At 42.8% G+C, this 27,992-nt stretch overlaps 1 protein-coding gene and 3 non-coding genes across 4 annotated transcripts; all 4 read left to right on the top strand.

Annotated features, from left to right (window-relative positions):
• The first annotated feature begins 27 nt into the window (after window positions 1-27).
• Window positions 28-27,805, top strand: TEX14 (testis expressed 14, intercellular bridge forming factor). The gene is given in 30 exon segments (XM_051635608.1): window positions 28-182; window positions 4,947-5,061; window positions 5,352-5,517; window positions 6,050-6,186; window positions 6,827-6,908; window positions 7,156-7,286; window positions 8,012-8,125; window positions 8,564-8,687; window positions 9,338-9,516; window positions 10,158-10,309; window positions 11,070-11,260; window positions 11,468-11,618; window positions 11,865-12,793; window positions 13,478-13,581; window positions 14,685-14,764; window positions 15,291-15,557; window positions 16,100-16,200; window positions 16,532-16,645; window positions 17,239-17,332; window positions 18,033-18,123; window positions 19,451-19,513; window positions 19,924-20,051; window positions 20,583-20,773; window positions 22,018-22,069; window positions 22,525-22,596; window positions 23,374-23,442; window positions 24,952-25,069; window positions 25,267-25,362; window positions 26,325-26,356; window positions 26,359-27,805. Coding segments are annotated over 30 exon segments (4,380 nt in total). The 5' UTR covers window positions 28-46; the 3' UTR covers window positions 26,460-27,805.
• On the top strand, window positions 855-1,066 carry LOC127392393 (small nucleolar RNA U3). Its single transcript, XR_007891258.1, has one exon. It is a non-coding gene; the product is annotated as a small nucleolar RNA U3 (small nucleolar RNA).
• LOC127392392 (small nucleolar RNA U3) lies at window positions 2,188-2,398 on the top strand. The gene has a single exon (XR_007891257.1). It is a non-coding gene; the product is annotated as a small nucleolar RNA U3 (small nucleolar RNA).
• Window positions 4,257-4,467, top strand: LOC127392382 (small nucleolar RNA U3). Its single transcript, XR_007891248.1, has one exon. It is a non-coding gene; the product is annotated as a small nucleolar RNA U3 (small nucleolar RNA).
• Window positions 27,806-27,992: the final 187 nt, after the last annotated feature.

Raw genomic sequence — 27,992 nt, 5'->3', positions numbered from 1 at the left:
TCGTGACTGTTCATACCTTTTCCTGGCTCTCTCTCCAGGGAAGAACATGGCTCATGCCCTCCCTCCTCCACTGCCCTGCCCAGTCCAGCTTGGAAGTGTGAAAGGGGATTCCCTGGAAGCTGAGCTGCATGAATACGTCAGGCAGGGGAGCTACGTGAAAGTGAAGAAGCTTCTGAAGAAAGGTAAAAGTTTAGACAGGGGCTTTTTTCCTGTGTGCTCGTACCTGTGGTAAAAAACCGTCAGCATTGCTGCCTGTAGAGCTCAGTTGTGTGAGTGACGTGTGGTGAGGAGATTCATTCTGGTCAGCCCCTTTGGTAAGGGGTGCTCAGGGTTGAATCAAACCTGTTTGTATGAAAAAGAGCAAATTGAAAGGAAGACTTAAACTTTTTAAGTTGTAAGGTGCTCGTAAGGAAACAATTGAGGTGTGGTAAAACTGAAGTTACCACACTCTAGGAATACACTGCTTAAATGGCGCGTTAGCTTTAATTCTGGCTGCAAAGTGCTTAGGGGGGGGGGTTAAGATTCTGGTGTTTCTGACACCTGTGTGTTGAGCCAGACGGGAGCAGGGACATTTGCAGAGGGAACCGCTCGCAGCTGTGTTCCCTGTGTCCGCTCGGGGCCGTGATTGGCGGTTCGGTGCAGAAGATGCAAACGAGGGGGCGTGTCCCGCCCCGCACCGCGCGCGGCGGGGCCGGGGGTCGCGCAGCGGGGCCGGGGGGCGCGGGCGGCGGTTTCGGGGCGCGGAGGCGCGGGGGGGGATGTGCGGGTGGGGCTGTTGTTGCGGGTGCTTGTGTGTCCGTGTGTTGGAGGGCGGCGCGCGGCGGTGGGGCTGCGCGCGGCGGGGCGGTGGAGTTAAGACTATACTTTCAGGGATCATTTCTGTAGTTGGTGACTAGAGGGGAGTGATCTTACCTGATTGGCGTCACAAGCCACGAGGAGGAGCGAGGTGTTCTCTCCTGAGCGCGAAGCGGGCGTGCGGTGCTGCCTGGGCAGGGGCCGCTCGCCATTGATGACCGTTCCCGCCCCTTTTGTGGGGCTGGGAGGGAGAGAACACGAGCTGAGTGGTTTGTGGCCCGTCTTTTTTTAACCGGTGTTCTAAAAGCAGATTTCGCGGGGGTGGAGCGCGTCTCTGGAGAGGGCAGGTTCATACCCGGAAGTGTGATCCTGTGCAGCACTTGCTGTCTGGTCTGCGTCATGTCTGTCAGAACGTGCAGTTCGTGATTACTCATAAGCCCCTCGGTGGATTTTCGTTAGCAGTGACAGTAGAGGTAGCCAGGCAGGTTTAGGTTTTAATGTCATAGAATCATAAAATGTGGGGGGGTGGAAGGGACCTTTAAAGGTTATCTAGTCCAGCCCCCCTGCAGTGCACAGGGACCGTTTTAGCTAGATCAGGTTGCTTAGAGCCCCATCAAGCCTGACCTTAAGTATCTGCAGGGATGGGGCCTCCACCAGCTCTCTGGGTAATTTGTTCCAATGCTTCACCACCCCCAAAGTAAAGAACTTCTTATCGATATCCAATTTAAATCAACCCTGCTCTAGTTTAAGTCCATTGTCCCTTGTCCTGTCCTCCCCATCCATGTCAACAGCCCCTCCCCAGCTTCCCCAGCCCCTTCAGGTACTGGAAGGCGCTCGAAGGTCTTCCCAGAGCCTTCTCCCTCCCAGGCTGAACAGCCCCAGCTCACTCATCCTGTCAATATCCACAGTGAAAAGAACTGCCTTGGACGTGTCTTGGTACCTGGGTGTGCAAGCTGGGCCACGGTATCCTCAAGCCAGCTTTTGTGTGGTGCAGGATGGATGGGGTGGAGTTGTTCTTGGTGAGCAGCGTTCATCAGAGTGACGAGGGGCTGGGGACAAACTGCGCAGGCTTTGCCTTTCCCTGCGGCCCCGGTCGTGCGTGGGGCGGCGGGAAGAGGGGGGAGCGGCGGGAGCAGCCGGGCCTGGCGGAGCGCGGCGTGTGATTGGCGGTTCGGTGCAGAAGATGCAAACGAGGGGGCGTGTCCCGCCCCGCACCGCTCGCAGCGGGGCCGGGGGCCGCGCAGCGGGGCCGGGGGCCGCAGGCGGTGGTTTCGGGGCGCGGAGGCGCGGGGGGGGATGTGCGGGTGGGGCTGTTGTTGCGGGTGCTTGTGTGTCCGTGTGTTGGAGAGCGGCGCGCGGCGGTGGGGCTGCGCGCGGGGCGGCGGTGGAGTTAAGACTATACTTTCAGGGATCATTTCTGTAGTTGGTGACTAGAAGGGAGTGATCTTACCTGATCGGCGTCACAAGCCACGAGGAGGAGCGAGGTGTTCTCTCCTGAGCGCGAAGCGGGCGTGCGGTGCTGCCTGGGCAGGGGCCGCTCGCCATTGATGACCGTTCCCGCCCCTTTGTGGGGCTGGGAGGGAGAGAACACGAGCTGAGTGGTTTGTGGCCCATCTTTTTTTTTAAATAGGTACTAATAAAAGCAGATTTAATAATGAAAATGAATGTATCCCTGCAGGGGACAGCTTCATATCATTAAATGTTCTGGTGGACATCACAGAAATGGCTCGAGAAGAAAGGGACCTTAAAGATATAGATCCAAGCCCCCTGCCTTTTCCAGGGATACCTCCCACCAGACCCGGTTGCTCCATGCCCCATCCAACCTGGCCTTGAACAATTCCAGGGACTGTGCATCCACAGCTTCCCTGGGCAACCTGGCCCGGTGTCTTGCCACCCTCACAGGAAAAAATTTCTCCCTAATGTCTAAAGATCTCTCAGCCCTGTTGAAATAAAGTGGGCACTTGCTTTGATGGGGAGGTTCAAGCAGCCCTATCCTAGGCTGAGCCAGCTGCATACTTCCCCCAGTCAGTGGGTGGGAAAACCGAGCCTTGGATGTTCCACTGAGTGGCTCCAAAACAAAGATGGACTACAGGAGATAAAACACACTAAAAAAACTTCACAACAGGATATATCCAGTAGATAAAGTGGGAAATAATTTCATTTCCATGGAAGGCAGACTGCACGTGGTCCACGGAGTAACCAGATGACAGATATTTCCCCCTCCCAGCAGGTATCACACCTGCCTTGTGCGGGTATCACACCAGCAGAACACAGACTTCCCAAAACCTGCCTTAGTGCTCCAGAAGAGTCCTGGCTGTGTCTTGCATCCCAGAATGGGCAGTACTTGATTTCCCACAAGCCCATCAAGTTGGTTTTTGGTAGCAGTGACAGTGGGTAGACAAGTAGGTTTAGATTTTAACGTCCAGTGGGTTGGAGTTGGTTTCCAGTGAAGAGAACTTCCTTGGATGTCTCTTGGAACCCAGATGTGCAAGCTGGGCCATGGTATCCTCGAGCCAGCTTTTGTGTGGTGCAGGGTGGGTGGGGTGGAGTTGTTCTTGGTGAGCAGCGTTCATCAGAGTGACGAGGGGCTGGGGACAAACTGCACAGGATTCACCTTTGGTAACATATCAAGGTCTGTGTTACTCAGGCGGGATATGGAGCGTGGTAATGCTTTGATCAGAGTCTTGACTGGGCTCAGGAAGAAACTGCTTCATGCCAGGCAAGGCTGTGGAGCATGGGACACATCAGGTTGGGTCCTGCGGCCACAGGGTATCTGCTGGGGCCCGGGACAGGGAGAGAACTGGTCAGTGTTCTGTTCTAAGGATGGTATGGAAGTCCGTGGTGCTCAGGCTGGATTCAGAGGTGTAGGTGATATGTTAATCACGGTGGTGCTTCTGTGGGGTTGTAGTTGGTACGTGAGGATGTGCCTGAACGCGTTGGGTCAGGGTGGCCCCGGGAAGCCAAGGCATCCCCCTCCGAGCCCCGGGCAGGAATGGTGAAGCTGCTGCCTGGCCATGGTGCCTGGGCCTCCCCGCCTCGGGCGCGGGGTGGAGGGAGCACCGAGGCGATCGCCCCCCTCGGCTTTTGTCATGAAACCTGCAACACCCGAGGCCCGGTGGGTGCAGCCGCGGTGCGGGGCGTTTTTCCCTGCGGCCCCGGTCGTGCGTGGGCGGCGGCGGGAAGAGGGGGGAGCGGCGGGAGCAGCCGGGCCTGGCGGAGCGCGGCGTGTGATTGGTGGTTCGGTGCAGAAGATGCAAACGAGGGGGCGTGTCCCGCCCCGCACCGCGCGCGGCGGGGCCGGGGGTCGCGCAGCGGGGCCGGGGGGTGCGGGCGGCGGTTTCGGGGCGCGGAGGCGCGGGGGGGGGATGTGTGGGTGGGGCTGTTGTTGCGGGTGCTTGTGTGTCCGTGTGTTGGAGGGCGGCGCGCGGCGGTGGGGCTGCGCGCGGGGCGGCGGTGGAGTTAAGACTATACTTTCAGGGATCATTTCTGTAGTTGGTGACTAGAGGGGAGTGATCTTACCTGATCGGCGTCACAAGCCACGAGGAGGAGCGAGGTGTTCTCTCCTGAGCGCGAAGCGGGCGTGCGGTGCTGCCTGGGCAGGGGCCGCTCGCCATTGATGACCGTTCCCGCCCCTTTGTGGGGCTGGGAGGGAGAGAACACGAGCTGAGTGGTTTGTGGCCCATCTTTTTTTCTAAGGTGGTTAAAAAAAGAGTAAATCCCTTACCTGGACTAATATCAGTGCTCAGTGTAAGTCTGGCCATAATCTTATACTCTCATTAATTTTCTTATTATCAAAAACCTTATATCATTTCTTGAAAACATAAATTAACAAAATACTGCTCTAGTTCCTAACTGCTATTTCTGAGTAATGTAGTTATTTATTAATGCAGTGCTCTGGTGTTACTGTGCTCATCCAGCTTAATACTTTGCCTCTGATACTTATACATCCTTTGTTTGAAAACATTGTGGACAAGCAGTGCATGGTATGTATAGAAAGTTGCAGGGATGTCATTTGCACTTTTTTTCAATTTTTCTAAATACTATAGTTCATCTCAGAAAGAATATCACAGTTTCAGTGTTAACAAACCGTTGCCCTTTATTGGAGATGGGGAGGAATAAACACTTTCCTCACCATCTGTTTTTTCTTGGAGGTGTTTTTGTCGATGCTGTCAATTCCATGGGCCAGACTTGCCTCTTCACTGCTGCCCTGCTGGGTCTTGCTAAAATAGTGGATGTGCTGTTGCAGTATGGCTCAGAAGCTAATCAGTTAAGTATAATTTTCTTTTTCTTAAATGACATTAATGTTTAATCTTTCAGTGGTTTTAGTCAATCTAATAGGCAGTATTCATTGTATATAAAGCAGGATTACTTAAGATGGATGCTGTTCTTTTAGCCAAAGATCCCTAGAGGTGAATAGGTGCCTAATTTTCCATATTTCATCGTGTCTTGTTTTTTGGGAGTATGTAAAGGTTCCAAGTGTGCTGCTTTTTTCCCCAGAAGCAGAGCTGGTGAAGTGTAGGGGAAGGATGAAACATTTCTGCTTTAATGTTCCTCAGTCGCTGTCATGATGGAAGCACCCCAGTCCATGCAGCTGCTTTCTCAGGAAATAAGTGGATTCTTAGCAAGTTACTGGATGAAGGAGGTGATCTGAGAGTACATGATAAAGATGGAAGAAGTCCTGAGGACTGGGCCATGTCAGCTGGAAAAGCAAGCAGTGCTCAGGTATGTGTGTAATCTGTGTTGAATATGGGCTAGGTATGTGCTCACATCTTCATCTTAAAGTGAAGAAACTGCAACAGTCTAAGGAAAAATCCTCGGCTTTTAGATGCTAGAAGAATTCTTTAACATTATTTTTCAGTATCATAAAGGTATTTTGAAGTCCTCATGATTCTGAATATTTAACTAAGGTTTTGATCTCTCTGTAACTTGTTAGGACCTTTATATGTAATTGTGCAGTGAGGAAAATGACAGGCTTATATTTCAGTGGTCTTTCCTGTTATTACAATGCTCCTGTTAAAAAGGCACTGATAATACAATTTTCACTGGTTAAATGTCTTGAAAATCCGTCACCTACTGTTTAAAGTAACTGTTCTCTTACATTTTCATGTAATTGATTTTCTTCAAGTTTTTCTGTATATCCATTTCTTAACTAGTTATTTCTTCAGTAGTCATGATCTAGTAATTTAAAATGGTTTACCTTGTAGTTCTGAAGACATTTTTTTGTTGTTTTTTTTTCCCTCCCCCTCCTCTCTAGATGCTGGAATTTCTACAGTGTTGTACATCCCACATGCAGGCTGCCATTCAAAATTGCCCCTCTGAACTACTCAGGAGGGTTGGCTCATCAAAAGCCCTGGTGTGCAGTCAGTCCAGGTTTGGTGGCCTTGTTCAAGTGTAAGAATATATTCTCAAGTTCTGGGGGGTTGAGCTACAAGGACTTTAACTTCCATGTCCTTGATTTTTTTTGACAATATCAGACTTAAAACCTTTGTGTGTTGGGAATGATGGTACTTTTTATTTCTGTTGTGAGAATTCCAAATAGGAACTTGATAGTTGTAAATATCTGTATATTAAGGAGATAGCCTTGAAATCAGTGATATGAAATACTGGAATTTAGTAGTATTAAAATGGCAATAATATTAAGCAGTTTGTTTCTTGACCTTTCTAGGTCGATGCAAAGCTCTTGGGGATATTTCCAGCTTTTCTTTGAAGAGCTTTAATGTCAGGTGTGCGTTAGGAAAAATACCTATTTGTGAACAAAAAGCAATGCAGGATTACTGTATTTTTTATTTTTATTGCCTGTCTTGCTTTAAAAAAATATGTACAACAGTGTATCTACCAAATTCTGATGAGTTGCACAATAATCGGGAATTTCAGCATCTGCCTTAAAACTTTTTGTGTGGGGCCTCATGGAATACAGCATTTTAAATACATTCTGTTGCAGAATTTCTGCATTTTTCTCTCTTTTTTTGTGTTATACTCAAAGCCCTGGCATATTAGTTACTCTTAACTGCTTGTGTTTTTTGGTACCTAGGAATGCTGACAGCCCTCTGGGTAGATTTCTGAAAGGTGGAGCTAATGCAGCCAAAAACATTTACAACTTTGGTTTTGGGAAGGTAAGATGTGCTGGTTAATGGTTTTGTAATGATACTAGTACAGTTTTTGAGAGTCACAGCAATTACCCCACCTGTCTTATTGTTAATATTTAGTGCTTACTTACTTCTGCTGGGTTGGTGGGAAAAAAACAAACTCTGGAGAGTGTGAATTTTTAGTGAGCTAAGTTTTTAGTGAGCTTGTGCCAGATGTGAGGAATCTTGGGAACTGTTGCCTCTTCCCTTTGGTTATGCCCAGGCCATGTTTCAGTTGTATCTTGCAGGCTGTGGGCATCTTGGGTACTTGGCTTCCCTCCCTGTTATTGGGGAAAAAGACGTAGTTCAGGCATATGATGAGCCAGCGTTTTCCTACTGTGTTGGACCCTACATGATGATGACAAAGTAAGTGGAATCAGAGGGATTTTAGCCCCTCTTGTTGCGTATCTGTTACTATCAAACAGCAAGTTGTTGCACCAGCTGCATTGTTTGGGTGGTATTTTGTTGTCTGTTCTGTGTTAATGCACTGATTTCTGCTTGCAGTCCATTGATTTTTTTAGACTCTATGATAATCCCTGATACCCTTGTCCTTTCCAACAATATTAACCCAGTTTTGGTTATTCATTGATAGCAATGTTTCCGTACTGATTCCTTTTGTGATGGGAAATATGTTGCTGGGGTTGCTGAGTGTTTAGTCCTTGTAACTGTTGGGTCAGACCTCAGGCCTCTGGATGTCCATGTCTGCAGAGCATTTGCTCAAACCTACACTGAAATGAGAGTTTCAAGTGCAGACTGAGCCTGTTTTTAATCTTTTGTACTGTGTAGCAAGTAGTTGTGCCTCAGAAGCAGCCAGAGAAGTGACAGATTGGTGAATCTTTACCTTGAGTAATGGAAGGGTAGCATCTTTGGACAGCAAACCTGTCCTGATACACCCAGTCTTCAACAGGGTGATAATTTATTATAAATTTGAAAGAGTATTTGCTGTGGCCAGGGTCATCAAAGTCACGTTGCTAGCAGTAGGAGACAGCACCGGAGCAATTCTGAATACTGAAATCGTCTGTAACTAATCCAGTAACTGGGAAGAAAATACAGCAGAAAACATCCTGTAGAAATTCCTCTTCTCCTTGTAGCTTAATGTGGGGAGGTGGCAGAGTCACAGTGAAGGAACTCAGCTTTGAGCCCCATCAGAAGTGCAGAAAACAACGCTTGGCTGATCTTCTCATTGCAGAGCAGGAGCACAGTAGGTAAGAACAAATGTGCAGTAGCCACGGGTGCTCCTGGGGTTTGGGTGTGTGCAGCAGTGTGAGGAAATGTGATTAAGGCTGGGAGGGTTGTCAGGCTGTGGTTGTACCTTCTCTCTGAATGAGAAGTACAGATCTCTATTCTCCTGTCACTTCCCATTCCATTTATTCCCCAGTGAATAATACAGGAGATGATACTCTCTAGTATGCATGGGTGAATGCTTCACTGCACATTGCATGGATGGCTTAGGTATAGATTCTGCTTATTGTGACAGTGAGCACTATATCCCACATGCCTCCTAATCTACGTTCCTTTCAACATTTTGGATATTTTAATGAAACATTAGAGGCATTCATGTTGTATTGATAAAAATACCTAGAGGGCCAGGACTCTTTTAATTTCAGATTTGCCTTATAACTTTTTTTCCTCTCTCTTTGCAGCAAACTCCATCATCCTCATTTGCTGCTGTTAATGTCTGTTTGTCTGTCCAGTGACTTGAAGAAAACACGCTTAGTATATGAAAGGGTTAACTTTGGTTCTCTGTACAGCATCCTTCATGAGAGGGTAAGTGGAATACTTGTTTTTGAAATAGTAGTTGAGAGGAAGAGTAGCTACATCTACCATCTTTACTCAAAGAACAGGAAGACAAAATGATCAGTCTTTGTATTTGGGTTTCTGTTTCATTGCACAATATCAGATACTCTGTGTAAGGTTTGTAATTGGCAAGTACGTCACTTAAGCAAATACTTGCTTAAGTGCAGCTGTACTGGTTTTCTTGTTTGGTGTCAATCTTAAAATGGCTGCTGTTAAATTCAGTTAAACTCTTAATCTTCTGCATGTGATTGTAAACTGCAAATGTGGTGAGACCAGCTTTTGCTCTTGAATGTAGTATGTATGTAGAATGTAGTACATTGCAAACTGCCTGTTTATAAAGTGAACTCAATTCTGGTTCAGTGGTGTGTTGGGTTTTTTTTAGTCAACTGATATGTGTGTTATTTTTGTCATTCACTACTTTTCAGTTCTTTTTTGCAGTTAATTCAGTTGTTCTATCTTTTGCTGTTTGAATGCAGACAGTATCTAGCAAGTGCAATTCTTCTCCCTTTTACTACAGTTTCATCTTTGCATTCTTTGCTTCCTTCTGTGCAATAATAGTTTTCCTCTACATCAAACTTTAAAGACCTGACATGCAGATCTGGTGCTTCTGTTTCTTTCAGCGTACAGAATTCTCACTCCTGCACATAGAGACAATTTTGCACGTGCTGCTCCAAATTTCAGAGGCTTTGCATTTTCTGCACTCCCGTGGATTTATCCACCGTTCACTCACTTCCTATGCCATCCAGCTAGTTTCTTCTGGCGTGGCAAAGCTGTGCAACTTGGAATACATGGTGGAGAGGTACAGAACTTCCTCACTGTTTCTGTGAAAGGGACAAAATACAGTCAAATTTAGTGCTAAGTTCTGCTGAAATGCCCCTCTTGATGATGAGGGACTCCTGCCTCTGAGGCAGGCAACAGTTACAGGAGTGAAAAACTCCAAATTATTACTGTTCAGGTACATTAACTTTGCCACATACAGTACAGCAGGTTTCAGATGGACTTAGTTTCTGTGTTATAGGCATCAAAAAATAGAAACCAGTAAGAGAAGCAGCTGTTTACTGGAGTATAGAAATAACATAATGTTACAAGAAAGGGATTATATTCCTTTCACAGTCACTAATTCTGCGGCTGGATGGGAAATAATTTAAGTGTCCTCTTGTTATACTGAACTTGTGCCCATGGAGGCTTACCTAAAATAGTGGAAGATTCCACACCTCATGGAACAGTCAAAAAGTCAGAGGCCAAAAAGTCTTTGCTGTGTCAAAGTACATTTATTGGTGTGAGAATATGACATGTTTTCATTTGCAGGCACAGACTGAACCTTTTAGGTATTTAAACTAGAAGCAGATATAACAAACTCAAGTGTTTAATTCCAAAAGATACACATTGTACTTGAGTGTACTGTATTTCCCAACTGACAACCTTTTTCCCTTCCTACAGCAAAGATGGTGGAGAACAGAGTGATCTGACACATATTCCTGTCCCAGTCCAGCTGTATAAGTGGTGCTCTCCTGAAGTAATCTTTGGGAGAGTCGTTACTGTCAAATCAGATATTTACAGCTTCTGTGCAATAGTGCAGGAGGCCTTGACAGGTACATCTCTGGGTTTTGGTCTTTTTTCACTAGGGTAACGCACTGAATGTTTTCAGTGTCTGCCCCTTAATGTGTGTGCAGTTCCCTTCTGTAACTGGGTAAAGCCTTGCTGTGATGGCTCCTACACAGTGAACTTGGGTAAGGAACCCTCCACGCAAAAAAACCCAGATACTAATAGCAATAGCAAAGACTGCTGGAAACTTTTCTCCAATGTAATCAGAAAACTTAAAAGTGTGTAACTGAGGGATGAGATATTAGAGAGATGCAATTTTGTGTCTGGTGTTTTTCTGCTGTTTACTTACCTCTATTCTTCATACAAGGGCAGCAAAACATCCAGATAACTCTTTGCAGTGTGGAGAATGAGCCTGTGCAGCTTTCATCTTGTTGATCACTAAGACAGCTTAGAGATGATGTATTATTACAGATAATGTAATGTATGTTAGGTATTGACTTTGTTTTGACAGTGAAATGGGATAAACAATTACCCTAGTAATGAAACCCTCTCGTAGGTAGTTGGTAATGAAGAAGGCAGAGCATGGTTTACAGTGTGACTGTCCTCTAGAGATTGCTGTCAGCTCCCTTTGAAGCCTCCACTGTTGAAATGAGATAGAGAGGAGATGTCAGACTGGATGGATGTGTGACAGTGGTTGTAAATCAGGGAATGTGCAGACGATAGTGCTGCAGTATCTCTGAGTCTTTTTTATTTTCACTAACAATGATATATAGCTTGTGACATAAAGTCCATATTTTTGTCTTGCAGAGACCCCTCCCTGGAAAGATATTGAAGACACCCTTATTAAAGAGCTCATAATTTCAGGACAACAGTTGGAAGCAGATATTGGACTTCCTGTGCCCTATTATGACACTGTGAAGTCAGGGCTAGAACCTAAACAGAGGAACCGCTCTGTGAAACTTCAGGATATTCAGTATATACTGAAAAATGACTTAAAGGTGTCTACAGGGTTGTAGCCTTTCATGTATTTAAAGCATCAGAGTTTTGTGTCCATTGAAATTCAACTTGTGTGTAAATCTGGGTGGGAAGTCACACAAACATAGAGTATCCTTTTCTGATCATGGAGGCAAACCACCTTAAAAGAGAAGGTAGAGATATTGAGCTGTCAAATATAGTTGTCTTTTATTCCATATTTTGTATTACAGGATTTAGCTAAGTCTCCAGCTGGTCATGCTGATGAAGTGTCAAAAGCAGAAAGAGCCCCTGTTTCTCCAGATGTGAACAGCTGTTTGGCATCAGCTTTTCGCTACAATAAGAGAACACAGGAATTCCAAGGAAAAGAGATAACTGACGCTGGTGAGTTTCTTCTAGTAAGATGTTATGGGTCCTTCACTTAGCGTGTCCTCAGTCTGTAAAGGTCTAATATAAATAATTAAAATGTGAGCACTTACAAATTTTATCACATAGTCTGAAACTAGGAAACATTTAGCTTTGGATTCTAGCTACCAATCTCTAAAATACATTAACTCCCACACGCACAAAAGCAGTGTGTTTGATGGACATCTGCAGAAATGGGTTAACACTTAAAATCACATTTTTCAGGCATCTCTTCTTGCCCAAGATACTCTCCTTTGTGTCAGGAGAAGAGTCCTTTTATGGACCAAGAGGCATCAACCAGTCTACAGCCAGTTGCACAGGACAAAACTGGTGATGTAGCTTCTGATCTCCAGATGACCCTCAGTGATGTGGATGACAGCCTCTGTAGCTTTGAAGTCAACGAAATCTTTGCCAGTTATCCAGAACTTGAAGACTTCCTGGAAGAAGCAGCTGGATTAGGTCAAACGCAAAAGGATGAAAATAAAAGGCAGCAAAAGGAGGAAGATAATGCCACCCTGAGAGAGATGTATCCATCTTCTGGAGTGCACTGTGAGGAAAAGCCAGGTGATGAGGAAGGTGGCTTTTCAGAATGGAGTACAGAGTACACTACAGAAGAGCAGGAGAGCGCGAGCGAGGCCTCTGACCTGTGCATGCTGGCACAGGGGAGAGTTGGTTCTGGAAGAAGGCTGAGTGGTGTGTCCCGAAGTGAACAGTACATTGGCAAATGTGTCCTGGATTTAAAGATCATGCAGAGCATGGTGCAGCAGGCAGCAGATTCCCTGCACAGAACGTTGCACCAGGAAATCAGAAGGAATCTGCTTTCTGAGCAAATGTTTAAAGAAAGATACAGAACTGATTATACTTCCCAAAACACCAGTAACCCTTTTCCTGGAGTTAACACTTTGTTCTGGAAGGCTGTAGGTCCACCATCAAGTGACTATATTCTGCCACTGTTAAGATGTCAGGCACAAGGAGCCTTGGGTGGAGACAGTGTCCAAGCTGTTTCAGAGATCGCAAAAGAAATGGAGGTCATTAAAACTGAAAAGTGGAAGTGCATTCCTGAGATGAGCAAGACTAAAAGTGGAAAAAAACGTCATGATCTCAGCTTAGGTGTGATGAGAAGCGTGGATGATAAAATGAGCCTAGACCATGAGGTAAAGTGTTGAGCAGGGTGACTGTGTTTATTACTTCTGTATTCCTTAGCAAGTCAAGAGACATGGTTATGGATGGTGTCCAAGAGGAGCAATTAATCTATCTTTTAAAATATGTGCATACCATATGCATTATATATAGCAATGGAAACAGTGAGCTCAGCAGTGCAATGGTAATATTTCTTCTATCTCCTCATTTCCTTCAGCAAATGCTAGTCCAGTGGCTCAGGACTAAAGTGGAGTTGGGACTGTCAGGGAAAAAGGCAAGCAGAGAAAGATTTTTGCTTGTATGCTTAGTTATGGAGTTCTAAGCTGTCATTAGTTAGGGCTTCTAGATAGTTTCATCATTAAATATAAGTAATTGACATGCTTAGCCTGAAGAGAAAGAGACAAAATAATGTACGTATCTACTGTAGGAATAACCTTGATTCATTTAGGTCCAGTCATTCCCCTGGGAGCTGTGTGTTATGATAGTCTGCCTACTATCTGCATACTTGTAAAACCTGCTATAAATCCAGGGCAGAGTTTTTAGTAGGCTAAGGTCTGGAGTTGTCATCCTTTCTGAAGAGCAGTGCTACTAAAATACAACCTAGGGGATGAACTTTGCATGGTCTCTTTGACCATTCAACAAGTAATAACCAGAATGCCTGACATGTGCTGAATCGTGGCTTGTTGGACTCATTTCAGCATTTACTTCCACATGTGTCTGTAAGATGCAAAAAAAAGATCAACTTGCAGTGTCAGAGAGGAGGTGATTCACATTCTGCAACAAGTGGAAGTGAAGAAGAGAGGTGGTGAGTTTGCGTTGAGTTCATAGAAGAGTTAATTCTAGCAGATTCATCTTGATACAGCCACTGTGGAAAGTAGACACTTCCAGTATCAAGGATGTGTTTTCAGTAAGCCAGAAGCCAGTGAAGACCCCTCTGTGTGGCACTGTCAGCTGCAGAGCTGTCAGGGTAACTGCTGTCACAGGGCAGTTGCTTTTACAGGGTGGTGTTCAGGCAGATTCCGTGTGCCTCTCTGCTGGAGGTCAGTGGTCCCAAGCTGTAACAGTGTGTAAGGAGACCCCTGAGGTAAGGTGCTGGCTTCACTCTGCACAGCCACCTTCAGTTCTCTGTAGAAATACTTTGGTTTTATAGCTGTAGGACTCAGGCCTGTGTGAGGGGCTGTGGGAGCAGGGCAGGCTTGGTCAAGTCAGTACCAACAATGCGTTAGTTATGTTTGCTGTGCTTTTTAATGTTGTCCCTTGGTATTTCTAGTGGAAAATACCTGTCAAAATGTGTGCAAATTAATGTCTCTTATTAGTTGGAAAAATGGGGACAGGCTCCTCCTTCAACGTTTGGGTCGAGTCAGTCAGGAAAACTGTTGCAGTTGTTGATTCATGACCCAGTCGGGTCAGCAAGACCCGTTGGTAGAGGTCGTACTTGGTTAGAACATGAATACACCAGATGCTGACATGTGGTTAGATGGTCAAGTGAATGAACTCTAGATTGGAATTGGGTTGGTGGTAGGATTGTTGTTACCCAAGTCTGAAGTTCTGAATGTGTTCACTTGTCCACTGATCACCTGACAGACCTGAACAAAACATACCTGCAAGCATTCATTGGCTGCCAGTGTTGATATAGATACATCATCTGAAGGCAGCTGACAGATTTTGAAATCTAGATTTTAACATACAGCTTGTGTGGTTAATCTGTAATGGATGTAAATAACTGTGCTTTCTAAGCTCCTGACAGCTCAATCTGGTAATTCTGCTGGCTTCTTAGAATGTGTGCATTCAGCCTTTTTAATTAACATTAGAACAATTTCTAGTCTTTTACTGACTGGGAAATGCTAAACGCAATATACTGGTGCATTAACTGAGTCTGATGTATTTCATAATGATTTATTATAGGTGCTATCCAAACCCAAGACCTGAAATTTACAGTAGAAAAATAAGTGAGGAGAGAAGGATGATGCAACCAGAATGGTGGAGTAAGTAAATCAGTGTTAACTCTGCATAAATGCTCAAGTCTTACTGCAGTGCATTAGAACTGAACATATTTTGTTACTTAAGAAAGGTCTGTGTGCCTTAATTGCTGGAGCTCTAAGTAGGCTGTTCTTGGATGAAAACGAAATGAGTAGGATCCTGTGTCTTGCACATTTGGGGCATGAAAAAAATCATATGACCATTAAGATGGTTTGATTATAAAGCTCAAGAAATTTCCAGCCCTGTTTTGGAGGATGCAAGAAAGGGTGGTATAGCAGTGACCATTGGATGGCAGTGCAGGCACGAGTAAGAGAAGATGCAAACCAGCAGAAATTGTTCACGTTGAAGACTTGTTTATGTCAATGTATGTAGGTTTTAAGCTTTCCTTAAACTGGAAGGAGGTGTTTAGCTCTTTTAATGGCAGAGTAGTTTACAGGCTGTAGCTTTAGCATTTCCAAATCGGGAAATTCTAGAAACTTTGAAGGTGCAGATCCTGTTGTGTGAGCTGGTAATTTTGTTCTCTTTGTGTAGCTGAAGTAAAGCAAATGGCCAGAAGAGCGGCCCTAGGACAACTGGGACTTGACTCTCCATGTCCAGCCAGTGAATGTACATCTGAAAGTGAAGCAGAGAGTATAAAGGAAGCCTTTCAGCATGTCACTCTTAGAGTCCCAAAAAGTCAAGACCAGCAAAGTTACAGGTGGCAGACAGGTGATAACATGGTGCCTTGGGATCTGGGCAGTGAGGATGGATGTGAATCTGAGGAGAGTGATCTGGAGTCTACGTTCAGAAGTTCTGGAGGTAAGGTTGAAAAACAAAAAAATAATTCCTTCTCTTTTTGTCTCTTTCCATCTCCCAGCAGCTTCTCTGGTTTTGTTACAATAGTTGTCAATTTTACCTTTGAGAGTCTTGCCCCTAAAGCAGGTCAATCACTCATTGCTGAACATAATTAATAGGCTGAGTATGACACGTTAATAGGTGGAGGTAATGTCCATTTGGCTTGGAAAGCCTTCATCATCATTGATTACCATGTATCAGCATGGGAGACCCAAAGCTTTCAGGAGATGCTTTCACACTTGGTTTCTTTCAACTGGACTAGAAAAATGCTTTCTCTGTAGCAGGATAGTGGGTAATGCTTTGGTGAATAGTCATGAATAAAGAAAAAAGGAAAGCTTCACATCCCTAGAGGAGCAGTTTAAGCATTAGATGTCATTATTTTTCCGTGTTCCTGACAGACTGTGTAATTTTACTGTCCTGCTCTCATTGATATTCCATCAGTAGTTCAGATCACTCACTTCATGCCATTTTATGCCTAATAATTTTGTTCCATTCCGACATCCTAGGGAGAAGTTGCCAGTCACCATCACAAGATGAACAAGCAGAGTCTGGAAAAGCCATTTATAAGAATTCAGACCTTCCTCAACAAGTTGAGAATCTCTCTCAAGTATGTGTAGTAATCTAGGAAATCTAGTTGCAGGCAGTTCTCTGGGAAACAGTTTAGCCAGGGTTCTCTGTGCTGCACACTGAACTACCAAGGTAGCTGTTCTTTTCAGCTGTGATCTGACTAACGATCCCTGCTCCTCCTCCCTTTTTTTGTTGTTTGGTTCTGTAAACCATCAAGCTAATGTAAGGAGCAGGAGGTGGGTTGAAACTCAGAGTGATCCAATTAAATATAATTTCAATTTGAGGCAGTAATTGTTTAACATTATTGACTAAGATGTATATTATTTAACAGAGAGTGGAGAAAGTATCTCAGATGATGATGTCTTTCACAGGGGCATTCAAGGGAATTGCATAGTTCCATTAATTCATCTCCTGGTGTGTCTGAAGAATTCTTGACTTCTGATTATTTCCTTCCTCCTACTACTCAGGGACGTTCGGAACTAGAGGTAAAAATAAGAGAAAAGACAGGAATGAAGTCTGTGTCCAGAACTGTGGACCTAAGTTACATAATTTAGTTTTATTATGCTCCCATTTGATTTGAAGATGAGCTGTAGGAAATGAGAGAATGACAATCCTCATTTTGTTTTTAAGTAATATCTACAAGTAAAGATAGATGTAATAGTAAGAAACTTTCAAACACACAGCCCTTCTTCATAAAAGAAAACAACAACCTTAACAACTAAAACCCCACAAACACCCAGACTCCCAAAACACCAGGACCATGTTTCCTTAATTTATTTACTTGGAAATAACAAAATCTGTGGCTGAGAAAAGTCCTAGTTGATGACCTAAACCTTTCCTTCACAGCTCTTATCAATTATAGTACTGACTAATCTTAAAGCAATCTTCATTCATTTCTTGAAGATTCAAAACTGTTGTATGGGCTATGAAATCCAATCCATGTTGTTTGCTGATAAGCTCTTGAAGAGTTTGCCTTTCCATTCTGATCACTGTGAACATGGTCTTGTGAGAGCTGCCCTGCCCTTCACAGCTTGCCTGTGAGAAATTGCATTTGCTCCCTTCTTTTCCCTCTTTTCAGACCTCAGCTGCTGAGAGGAAATCAGAAGATGGTTGTGAAGGATTTTTACAGAAATGGGAACCTGAGGATGCAGGATCAGATATTCAGGCTTCAGGTAAAAGTTCTCTCTCTTTTGAAGGTACTTTGAAGCCAGAGAGATGGAGTCTTGTTGCACTTCTCTTTTCGTCAGCAGCACTCCTGTCAGAGCTTGATTCTTCAGGGTCACTCGGTCTCTTATTTTTCATTATTTTAGTGAGAGATCAGGATACTCAGGATTTTGGAAGCTGTGGTTTGGGCAGTGCAGTCACTGAAAAATTGTTGAGTGCAATGATCATGTATTTGCTGTGTTTCAGTTAAAAAAAAACAAACCAAAACTTGTTTGCAACCTTTTTCTTCTTAACCTAAGGCCAAGTTTAATCTTTTTATGCAACTTGATATGGTGCTGGAAACAGAATTAGAGTTACATTTGCACGTTAATATTCTTACTGCTAGAAGGATCTTGAGCTTAAAAACTGTAAGAGCTGACACTGTGTGTGCAGAACAATGGCAGGATCATTGTTATTTCTCTAGTCTGTTGCCTCTCTTAGCTCAAATTTGTAAATGTTGTGATATTCCCCAGTGCTTCAGTGGTTAACTGGCAGCTGTGGTGTGTTTATGAAAATGCACCTTTAAACCACATTTGTCTCTTGACAACAACAAAGGTCACAAGAACCAAAAAATTTAATAAAGTTGCCATTTCCTGTTCAGTGAGTTGTGTCGCTTTCCTTTGTACCTGCAAAACCCAATAACAGGGAACATTTGTTATTTGTATGCAGGAGGAAAAATAGTCTTTTGCAGTACAGTGGTACAGAACTCTGGCAGTAACATGCAAGGAGTGAATCAGCTTGGCCATGTGCCTGTAGCCAGGTAGGTAGACTTATTTTCATCATTATGCCAAGCATAAATTGGGTTATAAAGTGTGCTCTCTTCATTAATTCTGCCTCTATATCTAACATTCAAATAAGATTCCAGTGGTGGTTTTTAAGAGTTATCTACATACCATGGTTCCTTGCCAAGAAAATACTGACAGGGTTTTCACAAGTCTCATGGGGTTTTGTATTTTACAGCATTCAGTCTGGGATTGTTGAGGTGGTTTTTGGGTTTTTTTGCTTAATGAGGGAGCTTAAATAGGAAAACTAAGTCATGTGTGTATTGCAATTCTTTTTACACCGATAAACTTCAGTCTTAAACAGAGCAAAGATAATTCAAATTAAGGCTTCAGTCATCTGTTTTAATTTTGTTGTGCTTTGGTTTTGGAGCTCAAGTGGCATGAAGACCGTGCCTTTTCTCCTCCTGTGGGAACACTCTGCTGCAAGTGTGCTCACTGGATCTTGCCTGCAGATAACATTAGCCCATGCTTGGAGACTTGCAGTCTCATCTGTCAAACATGAGGTGTTTATATTCAGTCTTTTTTGTGTATTTTGCATTCCACTAGTATGCAGAGATGTTGGCCAGAATCACCACCTCATGCTGCAAGGTGTACTTTAGCTTAAAGAGTAGTCCTCTCCTTGAAGGTCTTCCAGTGGTGGCTTTCAGGCTTCTCCAAAGCCTCCGGCCTCTCTGTAGCTCAGCTTTCCTTGTGTTCCTCCAGAGTTAGCAGCTGCTCCCTTGCTCTGAGTGTGGGAGTGAGTGCTGCTTTTACTGTCTGTCAGCATGGAACTCTCTCCCCTCCACTGGAGGAGCTGAGTTAACAGTGTCAGAAGTCAACAGCAAGTGTGTAAAGACTTGGCCTTGAGGTAAAAAAAGGTAATGGTTTCAGTTGCTCCCTTCACTTGGCAACTGGTCTTTTGCCAGCAGGACAGAGGGGACTGTTGACCATCTGTCTAATCCTCTTTGACCTTGAAATGGGGTTGTTACAGTTTGAGAGAACAGCTTACAATGCAGAGCAATCAAAGGATGATAAAACCATCTAGTGGTGTGTATTCATGAGTTTTTAACTTCCTTCTGAATCTGCATTTGTCAGTTAGAGGTTTTATCTTTACCAGACACAAATCCACAATGTGCTGAAAATGGCATTTTTCTTCTACCACTCTTACCTCTTTTAAGGCTTTAAGCAAAAAGTTTTTACGAGCTGCAGTCTACCTCAGAGGGAAGGTAGTCCTTGAAACTTTTTGAGAGAGAGGAAACTAAATAAATTTAGTTTTGTAATTCTCTGAGAGGGTCAATGAATACAACCTTTCTTCCCTCTTTGCAGTGTTCAAGTGGCACAAAAAGTGATACTGTGGGAGCCACAGGAGGAGAGCAAAGAAGATGATGTGTAAGAGTCATAGAGCATCTTATATCAAATCTTCAGCAAGTTGGTCAGTATAATTGTATAAGTTTTGTGTTGATGCAGAACAGGAAGATGAGATGGACCAAAGCTGAGAGAGAGAAAACTATCTGAAGATAATAATTATAGAATAATTATTAAAATTAAGAAAACCTGTAAAGGAAGGGAAAGCAAATAATGAACCTTTTCTGTCTCTGCAAGATTATTGAAGACGGTGATCTTTAGCCTTCCAGGAATTCTGTGGGAAGTTTTAAAAGGGAGTATCTATCCTCCTTCTGGAAAACTAGATAAGATTGAATAAAATTAAAATTTTAAGAACCTGAAAATAGCCAAGTTTAGTGATTCACAGGTGTAAGAAGTGGCTATTCTAACTGTCAGAACATCTTTCAATACTTCAGATCAGTGACAGATATTCAGGATTTGTCAAGTATCCCCTGTGAGCAGGAGAACTACTACAGGGTTATGGGATGTGGAACTCCAAGGGTGAGCCATGCACCAGCCAGTGTCAGCACTCCTCTCAGCTCAGGTAACTGCAGCAGGAGAGAGAGGGACCGTTTGTAAGGACACAGCTCAAAAAAAACACTCTCTGAAAGATAATTCCTTAGTAGTTAATGGTAGCCTTCATAAATCAGAAAATGGCTTATACATTTAAAATTTATTTGGAGTGGTGCATGAAGATTTTAGCATTTTAAGGACAGGCAATGTAAGAAGCACTCAGTATGTTTTGAATGTTGATAAAGTAATCTCCATGTTTGCTGAATTTGTTGTTTGAGAGCAAAAAATTATGATTTGCTTTGTGCTTCCATTAATTTGGTGTATTACTGTAGTCAAAATGTCTTAGTTGTCAGAGTTTTATATAAAGAATGTCTGCAGTGCAACTCCTGAGTAATTAGTTGGGACTTTTGTGTAGAGATCATTTATAGACAATAATTTCTTGGGACTTTACTGTGCAGCTTTCTTCTGCTTCTGTTCAAATGTGACCAAGATACAAAAAAACGCTAACAAAAAACCCTAACAAAAAATCTTCCACCCTTGCTATTTTTTAATTTATTTTTAGAATTAAAAATTCCAGCAACCTTTGAGAAATACAAACACTTTCATGAAGTATCTTCAAACTCTTCCTTTCATGGTTCCCAAGAGACCTCCTCTGCAGAGTCCAGTACATTCACTACAGCCTCTGAGGAGGGAAGGAGGACTGAAATTCCCTTGGTTCCTTCAAGAACTTGCTCACCTGAATTGGATGACCATGTAAGTCTAGAAAATGTACCTCATGCCAGTCATTCTTTAAAATATTTTAAAAATGCTTTTCCTTCAAATAAAGGTAGTATTAGAAGCACAGAAGTACTTTAGGGCTTTGTGTTTTGGAATCCGGGATCTGTTGAAGTAATGAGAAAAGTTCCAGTTGATGTCAGGTCAGTGTGTGCCACTGATGAGGCAAAGAGTTGGTTTCCTCTTGCACCAAAGGTATGCAAATGTTGACCACCATCAAAGTGTCCTTGCCTGTCCCCCCTCCCTTCCCTGGCTGTAAAGAATTGCCATTTCCCAGCACTGCATCTGGAAATCTTGCCCTGTTGTTAGGGGGTTAAGGTTGTCCCTCGGATGTACTGGTGGGACATAATGTTACCAACTGTGTTGTGTCAAAAAATCCTCTCTCTTTGGAGTTGACTATTTCCAAGGTAGTGATTTCCAGTAATCTTTTTGGAACTGAAGGTGTTCTGGAGCCACAGCATTATTTTAATTGTTTATTTTCAGACAGCTATCTATAAAATAATTGCATTTATGTCTTTCTTATTGTTACTAATTGATGGGATTGGCATTTATGGAAGAAATTAGTTTGTTAACCAGAACAGCAGTGACTGCACTCATTGCCATCAGGTTAGGTCTGTATCTTTCTGCTTGTGCAGCAGACAGTTGGAATTCATTAAGCCCATTAACAGGGCAGTGTTCCTTTGACTGACTGTGGAGATACTTGATTGTGTCACTTTCTTGCATAAATCTTATTTTACAATTAAGTGCATGAAGCACCTGTTTGTATTTTGAGGACAGTGAGGACTTGCCTGTGATTACAGATTCTCCATTTTTGGGGCTCTTTTGGGGAATAGGTGTGCCTGGCTTTGATAAATAAAGCTTTAAAGTAGAGAATGAGAACTTAAGAGATGTTGGAACTGTCCTTGCAGAGAATTCCTGTCCAGTTGTCCATACAGAGTGTTGAAATGGATGAAGATGATGTAGCTGACAGTATCTTACAGCTGGCTAAAAGATGAGTGCACAGCAGCCTGAGCACTTTTTTCCTAACATCTGGCTTACCTCGATGCTCCATCTGTTTTCATATTCTGAACTAATTGCAAAGCTTATTTTAAAACATAATGGTCAGCAAAGGGTTTAATTAAGGCTTTTCCTCATTTTGAATTTAGTAAGTTGAAGGGGAGGATCAAAGACCAGCAGTTCTTCTATTTACCTCTTTGTGTTTCATTCTGTTTCATCTTACACAGGATGGGTTGCCAGTAGTGGCTTCATCCTTGAGAAGCACCAAGAAGGCAGCTGGTAAGTCTCTTGACCCAGCCCAAATAGAGTGATCAATAAATGGAGAAACAGATTTGGAAAGAACTTATGCTTCTCTGTTTTTTTAATTTTTTTTTTTCTTCTTCTTGGGCATCTCTTTTTATAGGGATAAATTGCTAGTGGTAATTGTTATGGATTTTATTTGCACCTGCAGACTAAGAACTCTGACTTCTAATCAACCTACATTTTAAGTGTAAATATTACTGGCCTAAAATTTGCAGTACAAGATTGAGAACTGAATGTGCAAGTCTAGCTGTAAATTATTTTTCCATTATGAAATTATTTAAGGATAATTGACAAAATGTGAATGGGCCAGGCTCATGCAGGTTGTAAATGAAATATGTCAGCAAGATGCTGTCATCATGTAGGCCTATATCACAGTTACTAAGGATTAATCACTGCTAATTAACTAGATGACTCTCTTTTTCCCATCTCAGCACTCTCAGAGGCATCTGACCACTTCATTGAGGAGCTGCCTCCACCAGCCCAGGAGTTGCTGGATGAAATTGGTAAGAGGCACTTCACCCAAAATGGTATGAGACTTGGCAGCTGTCTTCAATCAGGATTTCTCCCAGATCATTGGCTACTAAAATACACAAGAGCTTCCAAATCAGTTGCAGTCAGGCCAAATAGGAAGTCAGGCATCAACAGCTTCAATAACTGGCAGTTATTTAAGTTAGTCCTTGAATTTTCTGCATTTCACAGAAGGGTTGGTTGCTGCTGCTGGCAGCTGCTGGCTTAGAGAGTGCAGGTGTAATTTAACACTGAGATGAACTCTGAATTTTTCGTTGTTTTCCTGGAGTAATGCATATTCTCCATTAAAACAAATGCATTCCTCAGGTATTTTTGCAGCGTTTAGTCTCAGTGATTTACATTTCTTTTTGTAATCTCATCTATCTCCAGACAGCACAGTGTAACAACTCTGCCTTCTTTTTACTGGTGTGTGTTACAGCTTTGGTTATTCAGCTGTAAACTCTTCCTCAGCTCACATGAGACATTGGGATGATTAAATGCATATAGGTCCTATGTTTTTTTTATAAATGAGACACCCAGACATATTCTGATCTTCTATTTCCTCATTCATCAAGACAAGGACATGTGGAGATTGACATCAAGGAAATAAATAATGGTCAGAGACAATTTGTAGAATTAATGTATGAACTGGTAATAGATGATGAAAGGTTTTAATCTAGGCTTGGATGGATAGAGTAATATGGTACGTTAGATTTTATGATGTCGATTAGAAAGAGTATCTAGATCAATAAGGAAATCTGCTGTTTTTACAGAATATTTAAAGCAGCAAGATTCTTTTGCTCAAGAGAAGGGACTGCACGACTGTGGAATGCAAATGAATGGTTAGTCAATAATGGTCCTAACATAGAGATTGCAAATAGAGTATTCCTTTTGCATTGCTGCAGAATTACTCTGAATATTCGTCACTCTGTGTTCAGCTGTACAATAAACTTGGATTTTTAGCTTCTTTTTTTTTTTTGTATTTGTGGTTCAGCAGAAATTGGAGGGGATTCCCCCTGTCATGGCTGGGTTCTGTGCAGTGTGTTTGCAGTGTTCCCACCACCCCTGCTGACTGTGTCTTCCCTTTTCTCTAAAGTTTGTGGAGATCTGGTGTGGAAGTCTTGCAGGTCTGAAGTGTCATAATGAATTTTCTACATTTTCTTACACTGTTCTAATGTTGCTGTGCTCAAACACAAGTGAGAAAACCCACAAAAGTGTGGCTGGTGGGCAGCTGAAGGGAAAAAGAGCTGAAGTTTCCATTGTGGGAGGGTGGCTATGTTGAATAAGTGGCCAGTGCACACAAGCTGCTGGTGGTTTTTATTCACTGTAATGTAATCATGCCTCTGAGCTCATGGTGTGAGAAAATAGTGGGGTAATCAATAATGTATTTCCTGTTCTGATACAAAGGTACCAAAAATAGCACCAGTGAATCTTTATGCTTCTGAAACTGCAAATAGTAATAAGTGGGAATAATTTTTTACATGTACAGCAAATAATGTCAGAGGAGCAGAAGCCCCAGATCTCTGCAGGCTCTGTATTTGTTTCCAATGAGTCAGAAAGTGAAGAGCAGTTAAAAAAAAAAAAGACAAAAATAAAAAAGACAGGACATGAGTTAGTCTGTAAAAAAGCTAAATAACACAGTCACTTGAGAACGATCCTGGCACTTGTTTGTGTTATCCTACAGTTTTGTTAGATCTTTTCCCATTTGCAGTTGTTACCCAAAGGGTAGAAACTACTGTGACTTTATTAATAGGAGTATCTTGGTTTTAGGTGGTAAGGGATGCAGCAGCCTGTGTTGCTTGCTGTTCAATCACTGTGGTTTTGTTGTATTTGCATAAAGTAGAGCTATTTCGGACTCCATGTTTGTGACAGCCTACTGCTTCCTGCTTATCATAGCTTAGCAGAAGGTGGCTGAATATATTCACATGCTGCAGGGAACAGAACTTACTGAGATATGTCTTTGGAGGGATATCATTGGATTTTGCTAAGCAGGGTGACAAAGCTAACATCCACAGGTTTTCTTTTGATTTTTCTCCCATGTGTAGGATTGTAAGGGCAAAGATTAAAGATTAACTTCCATGTGCGTTTTTCAAATGAAGCAAATGTTCAGTCCCATGAATCTAAAAATGTGTTAAGAGTAAAATACTTATCTACTTCTTGCTACTGGCCACCTTTGGCTGTAGATAATGTGAATTTGCTTAACTGGTAGAAAATCAGATGACTGAGGGAAGAGTAGTTGAGAAGTGGACAACTGGAAGTGTCCAAAGTGCAGTAAAGAAAAGCTCATTCTAATTTCTTTACTCTTTTCCTTCATACCTTTGATATTAAAATCTTCCTGTTTATGTGACTAGTTCCTGATCAAATGAAGATGGAAGACAGAGAGTCAGAACAAGAATCTGAGAGAAATGAGACAAGAAATCGTAGTTTATGGACTAATGAGTCATTTACTCTAGCAGAGGTAACTGAAAGGTATGAAAAAAAAGGACAATAAGGCATGTTTGGCTGAGTTCCAAAGGTTCAGAATAATGGTTCCAGTACAGTTTTAACAAGAATCAGTGCTTATAGTAAGCCAACTTTTTTAAGAACTCAGATAATTACAGCTGATTTCTTTTAAAATATGTGGTATTAAACTTGCCAGCATCCATTTAAAATCTGTTATTCAACAGGGCTCACTCTACTCTTGATGCTAGTTTAGAAAGAATGCTCCGTACAATTCCTGGAGATGAGAAGATCCAAGAACAACCTCAGGGACATGCTCTTGGGTAAGCTGATCATTGGTACGTTGTTTATTTTATGTTCTCTATACAGATTTATGAAGGACTTTTCAGAAAATGAGCTGTTACTTCTTAGTGTGTCAGGGAACTTGCCTGGAGACATCCATCTGAACTCTCCATGCTAAACTGAGAGGAAGAAGAATGTTTTTCTAATATAATTTACATAGGTGGAAAGAAAATACTTTAGTAGGCTTGGAAGGCAGTGCATTGTCTTCATAGAAATGAGAGAAAATTTTGACAGAATGGTGAGATTTTTTGAGATAGAGAAGAATGGCTGTTAAGAGAACAGAATAATGAAAACTATAGAAAAGACTTCAAGAGATAGTTTGGAAGGGTGGTTATACTGTTGTGGCAATATAGGAGGAAATTTAGAAAATGGCAGAAGTCATCTGTACATCACTATAAGGATAAAAGACTCGTAGCCCAAATAACTTCTTTTCTCTTAGAACTGAAGTTCAGAGCCTACTGTCTGAACAACTCCACAGTCAGTGGAGCAGTCATAATCATTCCTATCATGTATCTTACTAAGAAACACAAGATATTCTTGTGGTTGGCATCAGGATTGATTTTTTTTTTTTTTTTTTTTTTTTAATTGAACACAGAAGGAAAATGTCCTGATAACCAGGAGGGTCTTGCTGACAGGACAGAGCAGTTCCTGCAGCCTCTGTACTGCCATGTGGGTAAATGGCTCGATCCCAAGCCTGTTCAGACTTGCAGTCAGACTCCATTTACTTCACTTTACTGAAGGAATAACTGGAGTCTGTGCATCTGTAGTCTTGGAGGGGAGGGGCAGGCTGGGGGGGCTGGAGGGGGCAGATCCTCAAACAAGTCAGGGTAAAATCAAATAGGCATCTCCAGAGGCTTTTTTTTTTTTTTAGTGCTCTCTGTGTATCCTGTCTAAAAGAAAATACAAAAACTGGGAATGCTACACAAAGCTCTGTTAATTCAAGGGCTACAAGTCTGCAAGATCCAGAAGATGCTGGAAGAAGAAGGGAGTAGAGGAAGGCAGAGCTGAGGCCAGAGGCAGAGTGCCAGGAAGCTGTGCAGGTAGTTCAGAAGGTCCTCTTCATCTGCAGAGCTTCTGAATGCTGTGCTGGGCGTTACCACTTCTCTTACATTGTTAGCCCTGAATCTGTTGAGCTTTCACAGGCCGTTTGTTTTGGCTTTTCTTGATTTCCCCCACTTGCAGCAAAATAATTTCTTGCTCGGTTGCATTGTGCAGTTTTCAGTGTTATAGACAAAATTATTGTAATTGTCTGGACTGCTGTTACTGCTCAGGCACTTGTTAAATTTTTCCATGCTGGAGTGTGGAGCAGAGTTCCAGCCCATGGAGCGGATGTTTTTCCTTGCTCATTAAATGTAACAAGGTAATTTCTTGTTTTCTCTCTTCTTAGTGCTTTTGTGATCTAGTGTTGAACTGATTTGACTGATTAAGGGGATTAATTGCTGTGCAAAAAGCTAATGAGAATAAGGCAGTGTTCTCCAGAGATTGCAAGTGCAGCAGTACATTCCCTGCCAGCATTAGAGAAGAATGTGAGAAAATCTGGTTTGTATTACAGAGATATCTGTTGTTTAATTAAACTACAGTTTTGGTGTGCCTCATCCCTGGCAAAGTCCCTGGATATAGACTTGAGCTTTGGACGAAGATTTTGATGGACACAGCAATGGGAAAAGAGAAATGACAACTTGGCAGGGCAAGTCTGTCCTTAGTGCATTGTGAGCCAGAACTGATGAACAGGTGGGAGTCGTTCCCTCTCACTTGGGTCAAGGTTTTGTTACATTTCATAGAATTGCTCAATTAACTCAAAAGGAATTAGAACATTTCTGGCTACAGCAGGATGGAGGGGTGGAGCAAGCACACGTGCACTTTTGCATGCACATAATTATGTATCACTGTGGTCTGCAGCATGCGACATCTCCTTAGCTTCTTGGTTTTCTTTTTCTATTTATCTGTCAGACCAAATGGTGAGCAGACTGTGAACCATTTCCCTATCTTTTTTTAAATCTTAATGTGGAGAATTTTTATTGCTGTTGGTAGAGAGTCTTCCAAGTGGTCCCACAGCCTGTTTGCCCTTATCAAGGCCAGAATGCAGCAGTGGGAGATTGTGGGTTTTCAGCTGCTTGTACTTTTCCAGACTTAAGTTTAGCAAGAATGTAAATCATCCTAATAACATCAGGCATGGAGACAAAAACTGTAATTAACAGGCACAGTTAAATCCAGACCAGTGAAAGACAGCAGAGAGGATCAGAGGGGGTCCATCTAATGCTGCTTTTCAGCTTTCTAGAGAATGAAAGGCAAATTAATTAAATTAAAACTGAGCTATTCTAATTCCTTTCTGAGCCACTAGCACACGAGCTGTTTGGCATGGTGGAGATGAAGTGGAGAGGGAGGGTAAGACAGAGGGATGGGAGTGAGGACAGGTGTCCTGTCCCCTCTGCACCAGGGGTGCAGCTCTGCCTGTAGCTGTATCTCCCTGGAGATATTTGCAGGACCCTGCTGGAAATCTGAGTGAAGATAAGCAAGAAGAAAAGTACATGTGCATTCTCTAAGCAGCTGTGTTTCAGCTCCCGTGTACCTATCCTCAGACTGGTCTTGGATTTGGGATTTTTGTTTTGTT

The sequence above is a fragment of the Apus apus genome, chromosome 18 (genome assembly GCF_020740795.1).
Source record: "Apus apus isolate bApuApu2 chromosome 18, bApuApu2.pri.cur, whole genome shotgun sequence".
In the NCBI taxonomy this organism is placed as follows: domain Eukaryota; kingdom Metazoa; phylum Chordata; class Aves; order Apodiformes; family Apodidae; genus Apus; species Apus apus.
Note: the sequence above shows the minus strand (reverse complement) of the source record. Positions and strands in the feature narration are given on the sequence as shown.